The following is a 16,707-nucleotide window of genomic DNA, read 5'->3' on the forward strand; positions in this document are numbered from 1 at the left end:
ACCCAACAATGTTATGTAAAATATAGGCTAATCCCTAATAAAACCATGGGGCTTCTTTTTATAACATACTCTCTAATCTTTATTCAAGGTTGTTTGTGCTTTAAGGCAATTATAATGTACTCTGAACTATCCCTTTAGCCTACATCGGTCATACTTGATTTAGATTTAAGGATCAGGAATCCCCACCAAAAATCAGAATAGATCCTCAGTCACGTGTCTGAGCTTCCCATACCGGTGGACCTAAATCTGTCTATTAAGCACACTTGAGGATCGAAAGAGCATGTAGGCTTGTTCCTATAAAAAATCCTTGACAAAACAAATGTTTGTTGTGGTTGCAATTCAGCATATTGCATCACTAAAAACAATGATACCTATTGACATGTATTTAATTTTCTCATGAAGTATTTTCTACAACTTATTTACATTAAAAATCATTCATCTACTTAAAAGCACTTTAAAAAAGACTCACTGCCCAAATGTCAACAACCTGATATGAAAAGAGATAGAAGTAAAGTAATTTATATATGAGCTGTGCCATGAGAAAACCAACAAAGTGCGTTTGCGACCAGAATGGATCCAGACCAGCCTGCGCATCCGCGCAGTCTGGTCAGGATCCATGCTGTTCGTTAAAGGTTTCTCTAATTGCAATAGGCTTTGAAAGCAAACAGCATGGATCCTGACTGCATGGATGCTGTTCGCAAACGCACTATGTTGGTTTTCTCATGGCGCAGCTCATTTTAAGCTTCAATCTTTTTCTGCAACTCTGAATAAAATTATCATAACTATAAACTATTCGTTCATTTTATTCACTTAGAATGCCAATTTTTCAATTTTAATTTCAAATAGTGACCATCAATCATTACAACTTCATTGATGCTAAACTTCATGCAAATTATCTATCTATAATTCAGAGGCTGAGATATAGTGATAGGAGTACATGCAGATTTAAAATCCAAGATAAAATTAATTAAATATTTACGTAAGAATACATTTTTTAGGTTTTTGATTTTCAAAAACAGCTTCACCATGCACTTTATCAAGATATTTTTGTGAAACGATCAAATTCAGTAAAAAATTTTTATTAAAACTGCAGCGCTAAAAATCCAATTTCTCTCTTTATAATTTCAATTTAATCATAGATCTTCAAAGGAGACCATTATCTGTTTTCAGCATTTTTTTGAACATTGTTTGGTCGACCCAGCACTCAATTTTGTATTTTTTCCTAAATATTGGGACATGATTTTTGAGAATTAACTTCTCCAAACTGATGTTTCAATCGCCTTACATAAACAATGCGTCCACATGTGTGACTGTCCAAGCAAGTTCTCACTCACTGTGACATTAAACTTTGTAAAGAACGTAGTTCAGTGAAACTTGACTAGCTTGAGCATCAATGGATCGAGGGCTTAGACAGATAGAACCACTGTGACCTTCCATCCGCTAACTGGACAGCTTCCACATAAGAAAGAATTCTACATCCAAAGTGAGGAGCTACCTGAACCAAATTCTGCGAGAGGCAAGTGATTTGAACTCAGCAACCTAACCACTCGGCCATGGACGCTTACCATCTTCTTTTTAGGTACATTTTCAAGTATTCTTTTCTGTGTTAATTAACTTTGATAAACTGTCTAACTGCAACTTAATCCCCATAAAGTCACTAAGACATGTTAAAAATCACTTTAATATGTTAATAAGGGAAGAAAGATTACACAACCTCCGACACCTTAACTGCAGTATTTACAACATTTTCAAAATGAAGATAGATAAAGTGGGACTTTAACAATAACATGCATGTAAACAAAATTTGCATAAAAAGACTGAAGATGTCTACTTGATGTATGTGAATTACATATTAAATTACATTTTATCTGGGTTTTTTTGCCATTTTAACTCAGGTTTATCACCCACATACTCTCCCTGTGGTGTTATATTTATTAATTGTTTTTAAATGTGGAAAATGGTTGGCTAATCTTAATTAAACCAGGAAATTTTGAAAAACATCTTGAACAATATTTTGAAAAACAAACTTACGTGTCAATAGTTCATCAACTATTTCATGTTTAAGTCCAAGCCATTTTCCTAATGATGATCATGCCATTAAATCTTGTCTTTATTTTAATTATTACCCTCACTATGTCTGTCACCCTCATTGACTGTTTATCACTCATACTCTCTCTCTATCAACCAGCCCTAAGTTTGCTCCATGCAAAATGCATTCCAATCTACATTTTCATCAAACTGAAAGTTCATGTTCTAACTGCGAAAAGTATTACTCACCAGAAATCACACTTTGCCAAATAATGAATCCATGTATTCAATATAAAATCCATGCACTGCCAGAAAGGCTTATCAGCAAAGGAGATGATTACATGAACTACAAGATAATGGACTTCTGGAACAAGAAAACTTCCTACAGGATCTTCACTTAACATTCCCTCAAACTGCCAAAATCTGATAGCCTTAGCTGGGTATTATCATTCAAAAACACCTACTCACTAACATACAGCAGAAAACATTAAAAGCTGGTTATGTGTAAGATTTCAACATAATTCAGAACATGGTTTGAACTTCTATGCTAAAAACACATAAAACAGCTGTTTATATAGATGTTATGCATAGTTAAATGGACAGAAAAGCACTACTTTCATTACTGCACATGAAATGCAATAAAGGGAGGTAATAAAAAAAAATAGATTTTACAAAACTTTTTTCTATGTTTATCAATACTCAAAGCTTTGATAATTTTTGAGGAAACAATTACTGAAAATAGGATTTAACATGAAATTAATACATTTAATGTTCATAACAAGAATGTGGCAGCCACATTATAAACAACACACATAAGCCTTAATATGTTCAAGGAAAATGTCACAAGAATTTATTTCAGTAAACACTACCCAGCTGGTGACTGGATCCAGACATACTTTGTTGATGTTAAATGGCAAATTCATTTTTGAAGCTGGAATAATTTTCCTCATTACTAATGCACCAACAAACAGTAAAAAGCATTTAAAACTAATTTTGTAACCAATTTTCTTCTTTAGATCTTTCACAGTCAGCAGACTAGAACTCTGAATCACAGTTGACAGAACTACTAAGTGTGAACAGCAGATGCCAATATCAGACACCTTCGAAGGTTGTGTCATTATCAATCATCCAGCTTTCATTTATAAAATGCTTTTATTTCATGAAATGAGCATTTTAAATAATATATACTGCTTTTCAAAGCAATCTCTTCACATTTTACATCCAGGTGCGTAGCCTGCTAAAGTAACTCATTCAGCTGGCAACGTTCAAGTCACTACCAGTCAGGAGTCTGTGCAAACAAGTGTAACCCCTGGGTAAGTCAACTGTTTTCTGTGATGGAAAATGCAAAAGGCTCTGCAGCTCTACCAAGGTGCAAGCTGGTACACAGAGTGGCATCTAGTGACTTCTTTCACCATTAAAATCTGAAAAGTCACTAAATGACCTAAAATTGTGTCCTTGTGAACAAAAAAACAAAACTTTCTCAACCTCAGTTTGTAGGCAAGTTGTCAGTTACTTACAAAGAATTTAACAAATGAAGTATGGAACACCATAACATCCTATTAGAATCCCTGACCTCTGTTACATGGAATAACTGATAAACACATGACAAACAAATATTTTGGGCAAAAGTATACTGAAGTATTATTGATGTATATTTTATGACCTAAAACCAGCCATGCACTGGTCTCCAGAATAACCCCAGAACCTCATCATTTTCAAACTATACAGTCAAACCTTTATAAGCGGCAGCTTCTCTTAAGCAGCCAAAGTTGCTTTTTCCCATTTTTAAGTTTTCAAAAAATATTAACCTGTATTCAAGCAACAACCTGTCTTTAAAGGCCATTTTGCTCCTTCCCTTGAATGGCTGCTTAAAACAGGTTTGACTGTACATAAAAGTTCTTAGATTATCAAGAATCATTTGAGTATTAAGCAAAGTATATACGGCTTAGTTCATGATTGGTAAGATCAATATTATACTGTGTGACTGTGTGCCGTAGAATTTTCTTGCATCTTTGATTTTATCCCAGAAGTCACTGAATCATCTTATTTCTTCTTTTTATTTTCAAAATTCAACACAAATTGCATGGAGACCTGAGACTGCCTTAAAAGTAGATTTCTAGTATTTCTAAACTTTAAGGCAAGAAAATTGGCACTATTTAAATTTCCTTGAAAAAATTAGTTTCCTATTATAATTTTTAGGAATGACTTGCATAATGTATTATTCAGTTTCAAATTTACATATTCTAATGAATGTAAAACTACAATAAAAGTACAATAATTTACTGCAAAAGGAACTTATATACGAAAGTCACAAAATGCAAATCATGATGCCATATGATAAGTTAAAGCTAATACAGTGTCTAATTTTCACTCCTCACCTCAATTTCTAAACATTATGAAACCATTTTTAATCCATCTTTTAACACCCATGCAAAGATATCATGCTGTGTGATATCAACGCATAAATTATACTCCTAAATAACTTGAAATTCCAAAATACATCCACATTCACTTACTGTCAGTAATTCAACTGTCCAATATACACATTATATGAAAAATAATATTTCTTATTCAATAGATGCAATTCATCACTATTGCCTGTCATTACATAATCACAAATGGCATTTTACGAAACCAAAACCCTATTGATGAAACTTGAGTTGGCTCTTCATCATATACAGTTAATTTAACACAATTTTCTTTTTATAGACAAGCTCAGTGCACATATTGTACATATCTATTATTTAATGCTGTTCAACACAGTTTGGGCCCTTCTTCCCCCTTCTCCTCTCAGAAATGTTCCAAGAGTAACATATTTATGAAAATTATTATTATTTTTATTATGACGCAATTTTCCTCCCATTTTAGTCATTATGACGCAATTTTCCAATCCTAACGTGCCTTAAATTGAGTAAAATAAAACATTGTTATATTATATAGTACATTTGGTTTCTTATTTGAACTGGCATACTGCTATTTGATCGAATCTTAATTTTTTGGTTGAAAAATGTCACAGAGCGTGAAACGAAGGTCACCGTGAAATGCACACGTACTGCCTAATTGTATACCTTCAATCAATCAATACATCACTGTCTATAATGTTTTTTAAATAATCATATAGCATCATTACTGACCAAACAAATGCGCTGAATGCCTATGGTAATATACTGACAATTAACTGAGAGAAATTCGCAAGGGAGCACTAAGGACTATAAAAGTTAGAGCCAGAACAGCGTCTAAGAGGATTTAACTTGCTACATCTAATTCACAATCTTGTGCTTGAGTACAACGCCAACTTTGTAGGCTAAAATTTTTATGAGTATTTGAGCCGTGCCATGGGAAAACCAACATAGTGGGTGTGCGACCAGCATGGATCCAGACCAGCCTGCGCATCCGCGCAGTCTGGTCAGGCTCCATGCTGTTCGCTTTTAAAGCCTATTGGAATTGGAGAAACTGTTAGCGAACAGCATGGATCCTGACCAGACTGCGCAGATGCGCAGGCTGGTCTGGATCCATGCTGGTCGCACACCCACTATGTTGGTTTTCCCATGGCACGGCTCATTCAATAAATCAAATGCTGAAGTATAATCTGCCTCTCAACTTATCTACCTTTGTGCAAGTCCAATCCTCGAAAAGTTGCAAAGGAGTCTTCAAGATACTCTATTCAGGGATGCTTTGACAATTAGTTACGCTCTATATGAAATAAACGAAATACTGTTGATCCATTAGTCTTCATCAGTTGATACACCAATTTGTTTAAAAATCATGCCAGGGTATGAAATTGTTCAGAAGATAACTGTATTGCCGAAAGGGAAAAACACATTATTTTAATGAATACAGGATGTCTTCATCCGATAACATTCTTTTAAATGCAGGTAAGGCTAGAAATACAATTAAATGTATCTTTTATACAGTATGTTTTCTTGTTGCACACACAGTATCATTTGGAAACCTGAATCATCCACTTCAGAGATTCCTTCTTTTGAAAATAACTTCTCTATACCTGAGACCCCTCAAAACACAGCTTGTGTTCTAGTTCTGCCAGGTGGCTGATCCCTTAAGTGTGATTCTCTAATGAATTACATTGAACTGGTCAATATTTGATCTGGCAGAAGGATAAAACACCCTCTTTCACTCAATTCAGTCTTTAGGAAACTCCCTAATCTGACCCTATATAGCCTAGGGGAAACTCTCTTCTTGACCCCGTTCTGAGTCTTGCAGAAACTCCTTTTTTGACCCCATTCCGTCTTGGGGAAACTCTCTTTTGACCCCATATAGCCTTGGGGAAACTCTCTTTTTGACCCCATTCAGTCTTGCAGAAACTCCTTTTTTGACCCCATTCCGTCTTGGAGAAACTCTCTGTTGGCCCCATATAGCCTTGGGGAAACTCTCTTTTTGACCCAATTCAGTCTTGCAGAAACTCCTTTTTTGACCACCGTCCGTCTTGGGGAAACTGTCTTTTGACCCCATATAGTCTTAGGGAAACTCTCTTTTTGACCCCGGTACAGTCTTGCAGAAACTGCTTTTTTGACCCCATTCCGTCTTGGGGAAACTCCCTTTTTGACCCATTCACTCTTGGAAAAACTCCCCTTTTTACCTATGCGAACTTTGGGAAACTCCCCTTTTGACCCCATTTAGTCTTTGGGAACTCACTTTTTGACCCCATTCAGTTTTGGGGAAGCTCGCTTTTTGACCCCATTCAATCTTGGAGAAACTCACTTTTTGACTGAGTCTGTTCAGTTTTACAGAAATACCTTTTTTTTTTTATCCTATTCAGTCTCTTATCGAGCTGTTAGATAGAACATTAATTTATGAACTGTTGATAAATATGATGTTTTATTTCTTTTGTGAATCACTTGAAAATGCACAGCATGCATCTGATCACATAAATACCTTTATCTTTCTATCTAAATGCATTATAATCTGACCGTTTTATAACATTATTATACACCTCTTCATCTTTCAAATTCATAAATAATATTTTAACATCTTTCAAAAGCAAACATAAAAAACTTTTATATCCTCTGCGTAGGAGTCAATTGTTGACAGATTTAATACAGGGGATAAATACAGAAAAATATTTTACTGATCACAAGTTTTATCAACAGATTTTATCTGAAATCGAATTTCAAAAAGTTAAACTTTCGTTGTATTATTTACACAGATTTTAATAAACTAAATGCAGCTGTCTCTTTTGTAATCTCCAAGCCCCCACCTCCTCAACTGTAACTAAAAGTCAAAATACAACAGTAGACACAGTATATAAGTGAAGACCATCCTATTCCATACCTCAATATCCTACAGCCCAACATGTCAGCTCAGAGAGGTAGCGCCCCTGACTCTGAATCTAGAGGCAGTGAGTTTGAACCACAGGCATAATTCTTCTTTTAGGCAATATGACATTTTGTGTAAAGTCAATTTGTCCTCCAGTTTGATTCATATCAAACAAGAGCTGTCACTATTGGTGACAAATGCCCCCGAAGCGTGCCCAAGAATGCTAGAGCTGTATGCATAAAAAATCACACAACATTTCGTGACCTTGACCTTGACCTAAGAGGCCCGGTTTATAAGCATGACATACCTTCTCAATATGGATAACATTTGTTTCAAATTATTTTCAAATCCCCTGATAAATGACAGAGTTATGAACCAGACAAGAAAAACCTTTGACTTCTCAGTGTGACCTTGACCTTGGACCTAGGGGTCTGAGTCTTGTGCATGACACCTCATCTCCTTATAGGAAACATTTATGCCAAGTAATTTCAAAATCTCTTTATCAATAGCAGAGTTATGGACTGTACAAGAAACAGACCCTGTAAACCTTTAACCTCTAAGTGTGACCTTGACCTTAGAGCTAGGGGTCTGGATCTTGTGCAAGACATGTCGTCTCATTATGCGGAACATTTATGACAAGTAATTTCAAAATCACTTGATGAATGGCAGAGTTATGGACCTCACCCTGTTAACCTTTGACTTCTAAGTGTGACCTTGACCTTGGAGGTAGGGGTCTGGGTCTTGTGCATGACACATCGTCTCATTATGGTAAACATTTATGCCATGTTATTTGAAAATACCTTCATGGATGGCAGAGTTATGGACCGGACACGAATCAGACCATGATAACCATTGACCTCTGTGACCTTGACCTTGGAGCTAGGGGTCTGGGTCTTGCGCATGACACGTTGTCTCATTATGGTGAACATTTATGCCAAGTGATTTCAAAATCCCTTGTTGGATGAAAGAGTTACAGCCCGAACAAGAATTAACCGGACGCACGTACGGACGAACAGTGCGATTTTAATATGCTCACCTTCGGGGGGCATAAGAAAGTTTTAAGTCAACCGAATGATGAAATGAAATGGAAACCAGGTGGGAACACTTACTATACCCAGTTACATGACTTTAAATATTGCCGAAAAGAGGCAATAATGCAAAAACCTAATCAATCAATATCCTGAAATTCCCAACCCCTTTATAAGTATCTCTGCCACAGTTATCAAAATTTTCATCAATAAAAAGAAATTACAAGAACTCCTAGCAGGCTTACAAAGTCACCAGGACCCATTTATAAATTGGCAGTTTGCAGTTTGTAGTTTCCATGCTAATAACCATTCTCCAACTGCTGCATAACTCAACAATCTTGCAACATTTATACTAAAGTCCATGCTTTAACTTAGTGCAAAACTTTCCGTACCATTCTGAAAATGCCAAAAACGAGTGCAGAAATCGCCATTACAGGGATAGAATTTAATGTTTTTTCCCACTAGCAAAGTGCCATTTTTTTTCCACTAGAAAAATGATGGGTTCCACTAGCAGTTATTTAAAAGCTGTAAACGTGCTAAATTTATTAAGTTGTTTTGTTGTTGTTTGGTTTCATATAAAAGTTCATGCTCCGGACAGGCCGGATACTTTCTGGTTTTGAAAGTAAGATACGAACCAAAGTACTCAATGATTTTTTGGACTTCTGGCTGGACGTTGAAGTTTTAAGTTTTTCTCTGCTCACTGCCCCTAGTGTTGCTAGTATTTTCGGTCTTCACAGGCCTTTTTGCTCCAAGAACATGTTATTTTCCTCTCCATTTCCACAGAACTTTGAAAATTACAGACCAAAATGAAAACAAATATTGCCTAGACACTTACTTAGATATCCGATATTTACTTTTGTATAAAGCGACAAGCGTCTACAAGCAGTCACATGATTATCGGTAAACTAACTACCCCAAAGGAGTTTTTAAAGAGAAAAGGACAGTTTGGGCGAATTCCTAGATTTTTCGAACGTGATCGCGAAAATATTCGTGTGCCATGATTTTCTACTTGCAATTTTTTATTCTTACTCAAATTTTGCGAGTAAGCGACTGCTAAATTCGATCTCTGCATTAATTGCCTTTTAAAGTTATAGGTCCCCTACCTCAGAAGCAAAAAAGTCCCACAATGCACACAATAAATTCAAAATAATCAGAAATAATTTATATGCATGCCTTACAAAGATGATTACTGCATGTATTTAATACCACTGCAGGTGCATTTTCCCATCTTTATCCAACTGCCATCAAAAGAAACCAATACTCCAAATGTCTTTTTTAAAACAACATTATTACATTTAAATTGGATACCGTTTTCCCTGCGTTGATTGATACAAGACAAGAAAATGGCAAAAAATATCTGTTTTTCACATATTTTAACCCATCAGTGATGTAATCATTAACCAAAAAAAAAAAAAAAGAGAAAATAATGGAAAAAAACAAAAACTGATGGTTACAGAAACAACTTAAAAGGTATGTATTTTTGATTTGATAAAGAGAACGCAGTTACCTGTTCAATTTAGGGGCAATGGCTGTTTTCTAAGTTTGAAATATACCAATGACAAGGTAGCATTTTAAGTTTAGTTTTGTTGAGTTTAGCGTCACACTGACAATAAAGTATACTGGTCATATGGCAACTTTCCAGCTTTGATGGTGGAGGAAGACCCGAAGTGCCCCTCCACGCATTATTTCATCACGAGCGGGTAGAACCACCGATCTTCAGTAAGCCAGCTGGATGGCTTCCTCATATGAAGAATTCAATGCCCCGAGTGAGGCTTGAACCCACACCAGTTAGGGGCAAGTGATTCTAAATGGCGACCATAATCACTCGGCACGGAGGCTCTCAGCATTTTAAGACATTGAGATCTATAATTAAATGCCACACATTAGGTAATGCCACTGTTAAATGAATTCATACCATTTAATTAAAGTTTTCTGAAAATACATACATGTAATTCTGTATTTTACCTATTCTTACAGTACACTGCAGGCTGTTCAAGAATGTGACAGACCTACCAAATTTGGCCAAACATGTGCCTCAAAATTATAACTATTCGACTCTGTTCTATTTTTAGTAACAGCTAGCTTCACAGCCAATTCTCAGTCCCGCCATATGCCATCATATACCACACAAATGCAGTGTCAATTTTGTCATAAATCATGCATAAATTACAGGTAATTAACAGTTATATAAGTTTGATCTAATTGAGATGTCATCCCTTTTGACAATAATGAGATGTGTCCATGCCCTTGAGCTTTCATCACTTTGTCAAAAATAATCAGCTACATCTTTAACAAATTTCTTCAATTGGCAAACACTCTGCAGCGACAGGGTGGAAAAAGGCCATCACCTTATTCAGAATTTTTAAGTTAAACTTTTTCTTTTTTTTTGTAAAAATGAAGTTGATAAAAAACTAATGTTTTTCACAGGACTCACTGTGGCCTTTGGCAGAAACCTTAAAACCACTCCAGAATTTATGCAATTATAAAAAACAAAAAAATGATTCAAAAGATGATCACCTGTAGGTGTCAATGCTAATATAAATAATAAATACCAATTTTCAATTCTTTCAATATTTCTATATGACAGAAAAGTTTGAAATGAAGAGAAAATATGAATTATGAGGTGAAAATGTGAATTATTAGGTACCTCTAAACAGATATATGATGCCAGGATCCGAGAATATATAATTACAGCAATCATTCAGGGTAGTGAATTGAATAAATTATTCATAACATTTACTATTTAATAAAATTTCCCGTCTGGAAACTTTCTCTTCCATACAACATCATTATGCCCACATGATTAGCTTCTGATGCAGTAAGGTAAGGTAGAGGTTGAGATTATACTAATCTATTTTCAAGTTTATTTGAACCACTCTGGAGCCCACTTCCTGGAAAAAAAACCCGGGTTGAGAGGCCTTAACACCTTAACCACTAGACCAGTGGTCGGAAGACTGATCCCCAGGAAAAGCAAAATAATGTTCCCTGTGACAAATTAAAAATATAAAATATGTCTGAAGAAACTAGAAGATACTTTTGTAGAAAAGTGCATGTCTCCCCCAATGCATAGTCGTATAGGCAGGACAGGGGGACAGGAACGAAAGTCAAAGAGACACTGACGGCTGGCTGCAATAGGGATCATCTACTTGGCATGTCCAATCATCCCACTAACGTTCTGGGCCTAGTGGTTCTCAAGTTATGAATTGGAAACGGTTTTCCATGTTCAGGCCCCTGTGACCTTGACCTTTGATCGAGTGACCCCAAAATCAGTAGGGGTCATCTACTCTGCATGTCCAATCATCCTATCAAGTTTCAACATTCTGGGTCAAGTGGTTCTCAAGTTATTGATTGGAAAGAGTTTTCTATGTTCAGGCCCCTGTGACCTTGACCTTAGCTCAAGTGACCCCAAAACCAATAAGGTTCGTCAACTCCTTAAGTCCTATAATCCTATGAAGTTTGATGGTTCTGTGTCAAATGGTTCTCCAGTTATTGATCGGAAATCGTTTTCCATTTTCTGGTTCTGTGACCTTGACTTTTGATCAAGTGACCCAAAAAGCAATAGCAGTCATTTATTCTACATGATTAATCATCCTATGAAATTTCAACATTCTTGGTCAGGTGGTTCTGAAGTAATTGATCAGAAATGGTTTTCCATGTTCTGGCCCCTGTGACCTTGACCTTTGATCTAGTAACCACAAAAGTAATATGCGTCATCATCATTGTAAGCCAGCTATCACCCTATGAAGTTTTAACATTCAGGGTCAAGTGGTTCACAAGTTATTGATCGGAAATGGTTTTCCATGTTCAGGCCCCTGTGTCCTTTGACGAAGTGACCCCCCAAAACAATAGGGGTCGTCAACTCCAAAAGCCCTGCCACTCTATGAAGTTTGAAGGTTCTAGGTCAAATGGTTCTCCAGTTATTGATCGGAAATGAAGTGTGATGGACGGACGGACACAGTGTCACCCCAGTGTGTGTGCTGGGGGGGGGGGGGGGGGGGGGGGGGGGGGGGGGGGGGAGACATAATTTGTCCTCTGCCTGCAATAGATTCATGTGAGGATATTGTCAGTAACTTGCTGAGAACATGCATGCTCCTGGTGCAGTATTCAGTAAGTTTGGTAAAGTTAAATGACCACTGTTCCGAAACAGAAGACAACCACTTAAGCTGTATGTAATGATGAGGACGATGATGCATTTAAGATCACGATTAAGATGACGATTAATAATATACGATGATTTTGGTGATGATTAACTTTTAGACATCACAATTCTTTGTGAAAATTAGACTCCAGTATATCTACAAAGAGTGGAAAAGGCAAAGAATTTTAATTACTTCTTTAGGATAATTGAAATCGATTCAGACTATTTAATCAAGTGCTGCAGCTGTAACTACACAAATTACATTTTCATATATTTGGCACCAAGCCAAAATTAATCATCTGAAGATCTAATTAAAGTAATATGTGAAATAAACATTTACCCCTTTATATGGTGCCTGCTCCAGATCGGGGGATTCTCCATGCACGAAGCAACCTCCGCATAACTTTCCAAGGTCTTTCATTTTGACATACACAAATTTAATCAGAACACCTCCATTAAAATCCTCTTTATAGATGTTTCGTACAATAGAAATCCACCTTTTCAAAAGTACATCATGTAAATGTATTAACCACTTACTGTTTTGGTCATTTTTCACATGACATTATTCTCTTTTTTTCACAGGTTTAACAAGTTTTTTCACTTAATCGTATTTGAATAAAAAAGAATCCAACAACTGCGTTACAAGAATACTGTGCTTTTGTAATAGTATCATCGTAAAATGTTCCTCGTAATGGTCAAATTATTCAAATTATTCTCGTTTATGATAACTTCTCCAACAAAATCATTACATGTAACATTTCCAGTTTATTTACTAGTCAGTCGTGTATATTCATGTATACTGTTGTTCGCAGCCTTCCGATAGCAACAGTTTGCGATACATTTGTCACCAGATTATTTCATTCGGTCACAGTTTTGTTTTATTATTTGTCTATTAAGGTCAAATACCTGGGTCACTGACAAATAAATATCATATAGCATGAAACCACATATCAATAACTGTTATATAAATCAATTAATACCCTTAGAGAATATTACCTCTGATGGATGTATGAACTTGTATACAATATTAAACCTTTCAGATGCTTAAATAATTCTAGAATAAATCAATTAAAGTATCATATGTGGATATGGTTACCCCACAAAGCTTTTCATGTAAACATAACATCAGTTAATGCAGTTTTACAATAAGTGCAATCAGTTAAATAGAAGTTAAAGTGGTTTTATATTAAGTCTTAATCTTTAGAAATAACAACAACAAATAAGAAATCCATGGACACAGAGCAGTTTTGCATCAATCAAATGGTAAGCCACATCAGTAAAAACTGAACTAATTAAAACTTTTATGTTCCAAAGCAACAACAACAACAACAATGTCCACCTATTTTTGTAACTTTCGTCCTCTCTACGTGTTACACTATATCCAAAAATTTCACAAGTATTATGCAACAACAAAAAAACACCATAATAAAATCCGCAACCAGTCACCACAACATAAGTTCACTCATTTAAATAGAACAATTAATGAATGCGAAAAGACATTTATCGCTCTGGACGAAACAATTAACTATATGCCTTAGTCCTTTTGGAAAGACAAAAACCCTTTCATTAGCACCTGATAACAAAACAAACACTACTTGGTGTAAACTGGACTTTAGTAAAAAAAAAATGTAATGTTTGTACCAATTTCACATATTTCACCACAAAGCTATAAAAAAGACATAAAGTGACATAAACTTGACATAAAAATTTTCCAATGTCAAAGCCAATAGGCCATGTATTATCTCATATCTCAAATGGGGCATCAAAATGTGAGCAGTCATTTCTCTAGCAACAAAACTGTCATCGGAATTATTTTCCAGAGAAATAACGTTTGATTTTTTTATCAATAAATGCCACAGAATCAATTCACTAACCACAGAAATCCTGCAATAAACCGATATAATCATCGTAATTAAGTTTTCGGATGGATTAACAATGACACAGCCGCAATATGATGAAATCGTTGGATTTACGTATTATAGCGTAAAATATCACAAGTTTCATATTACGGGGGAGATGGCTAGGGTATTTTGCTGATGTTTATTATTTCCAAATGTCTTTGCAAACAGCTAGAACAAGGGTGTCATGTGTAGGGTGGTGGGGACAGGGGCGTTGGGTAACAGGACCGTGTTTGGGGAAGGGTGGTGGGGACAGGGGCGTTGGGTAACAGGACTGTGTTTGGGGAAGATAAACAGTGACTGTTGCAGCTCCAATAAACGAAAGCTGGTGTGAAGTTTCTTCAAGTACTGCTAACATACTCCCAAGTTTCTTTTTATTCGGCCAAATTCAGACTATTTTCGTCACCTCAGAATGATGGGAGTGATGGAAATAAATAGTTACATACGGAAAAAGATCTGTCACACAAACATCATGCATGTCCCAATTTATATATCAAGTTGTTTTTATAAAACCATCATACATCCTACTCAAGGAAATAATAAATATTAGTCTGTAGCAAGTTAAATCAGAACAAAAACATTTTTAAACACATTAATTTCAAATTAATATGGTAATATACAGAACACTTCTGCTCATTTGCTCCTATTTGATGTTTTCAATACTGTAACAGACATTAATCATATGTTACTTTCCAATGAATAATCACCTTAGCTGTAAGGAAGCAGACATTATTGGCTGCTTTAGAAGGAAGCAGCTGACATCACGTTTTTGCCTTAAAAGGAAGCAGACATCATACTTTTGTTTTTAAAAGGAAGCAGATGTCAATTTATTGTCTTTAAGGGAAGCAGACATCATCAAGGAAGCACAATGTCATGTTTTTGTTTCACGAGGAAGCAGATGTCATGCTTTTTGCTGCAGATGGAATCAGATGTCATGCTTTTTGCTGTAGTTGGAAGCAGATGTCATGCTTTTTGCTGTAGAAGGAAGCAGATGTCATGATTGTGTTACAGGAAGCAGTCATCATGTTTTTGCTTTATACTATAAACAGGAAACATATTTACAGCAGTTTTGGTCTCTAAGCCAATTTATCTACAATTTCCAAATGTCTATGTCAATGCTATTTTAAAACAATTTTCTTGGTTGAAGTAGCAAACTTTCAAGATGCATGCAATAAAATGCCTCAATTATTTCTGTACATGTGATAAAAGGCTTAAATTACATATCATCACCCCAGCATGAAACTTATAATAGATTTATGTCTATACTTATATTTCACATATTTCACACTGAAGAGACGATGACATAAATTACTTCACAAAATGCAAAATCTCAAATGTCATAAAACAACAAAATATGCATAATATATTCTTTATGTATGACACTTGAATACTGCAGATATTATATTTAATTTGTATTAACGTAACACTTGAAAAGACCTTTTAATTAAATCATTTTGTGAATTGGTTAACACCTAGGCGTATCAATACATAGCACTTATGAATAATTCAAACAGCTAATCAACAAGGAAGGCATTGATATTGTAGGAAGCAAGTAATGTTTTATAAGTGCCCACTCCATTCTAATTTTACAATATCAGGCATCCATACTATGCGGACTTAGAATCACTTTTCTGGTGCTTTGGGTTCGAAACTCAGTCACAGACAGATGTAGACTTTTTTACATGCCAGGGAGTAGACTAGCTCCTGATCTGATAATATTAAGCTTTCATTTTTCAGTCAGTGGACTTTCATCCTGTGAAATACTATCTGCTGAATATGTGGCGATATTATCACTGCATTCGGCAGAAAGAGAAGTTAATCATGTTATAACTAGGCAGCCTTTCAAGGGAAGTAATTTAACATAGATGCATTTAAGCAGAGAAAATGATTGGCAAATGTATTAGGACTGTGACCAGTCTAATCACGGGGCTACCCAGCTTGTCTAGCAGAAAGTGGGGGCGGGGCAGGGAGGGGGACAAAGGACTTCGGACTACTTTTTTATTCCTTCACTCACAAATCTAGGCCATCTGCACACATAAAAATATTTCAATAAACATTGACCTAAAATTCCATAAATCTTGCAGGCTTCAAATTTATCACGTAAAACAAAGAACATAGAACGGAGAAATCTTTATACAAATAACTTTATTGAAAAACAGATTTGAAAATCGGTTAAATTATATGCAATCTTTAGCTAACCCCTAAGTTAACTGTCATTATACTATCAAAGTGACAGTGACAAGTCAAATTTCAAACAAGAAGAAAGGCAAAAAGCTGAGTCACATGGGAAACATTAAGACATTTAAGACATTTAAACCCATCCAATTTTATCATTTTCAAG

General features: G+C 35.6%; 1 protein-coding gene across 18 annotated transcripts in view; it reads right to left on the reverse strand.

Moving 5' to 3' along the window:
* The window catches only part of LOC123538148 (tensin-3-like), a 438,691-nt gene that overhangs the window by 102,023 nt on the left and 319,961 nt on the right, over positions 1 to 16,707 (reverse strand). Inside the window, exon 1 of one of the 18 annotated variants that reach the window (XM_053530083.1) lies at positions 12,809 to 13,375. The exons of 14 other annotated variants lie outside the window; for them this stretch is intronic. In XM_053530083.1, the coding sequence (XP_053386058.1) occupies positions 12,809 to 12,889 (81 nt within the window). In that variant the 5' untranslated portion in view covers positions 12,890 to 13,375. Of the gene's footprint in view, positions 1 to 2,031; positions 2,163 to 2,277; positions 2,301 to 8,965; positions 9,059 to 12,808; positions 13,376 to 16,707 lie in introns of those variants that run through there. 3 more of the 18 variants (XM_053530093.1, XM_053530091.1, XM_053530089.1) reach the window with 3 other exon arrangements.

The sequence above is a fragment of the Mercenaria mercenaria genome, chromosome 18, assembly GCF_021730395.1.
Source record: "Mercenaria mercenaria strain notata chromosome 18, MADL_Memer_1, whole genome shotgun sequence".
In the NCBI taxonomy this organism is placed as follows: Eukaryota; Metazoa; Mollusca; class Bivalvia; order Venerida; family Veneridae; genus Mercenaria; species Mercenaria mercenaria.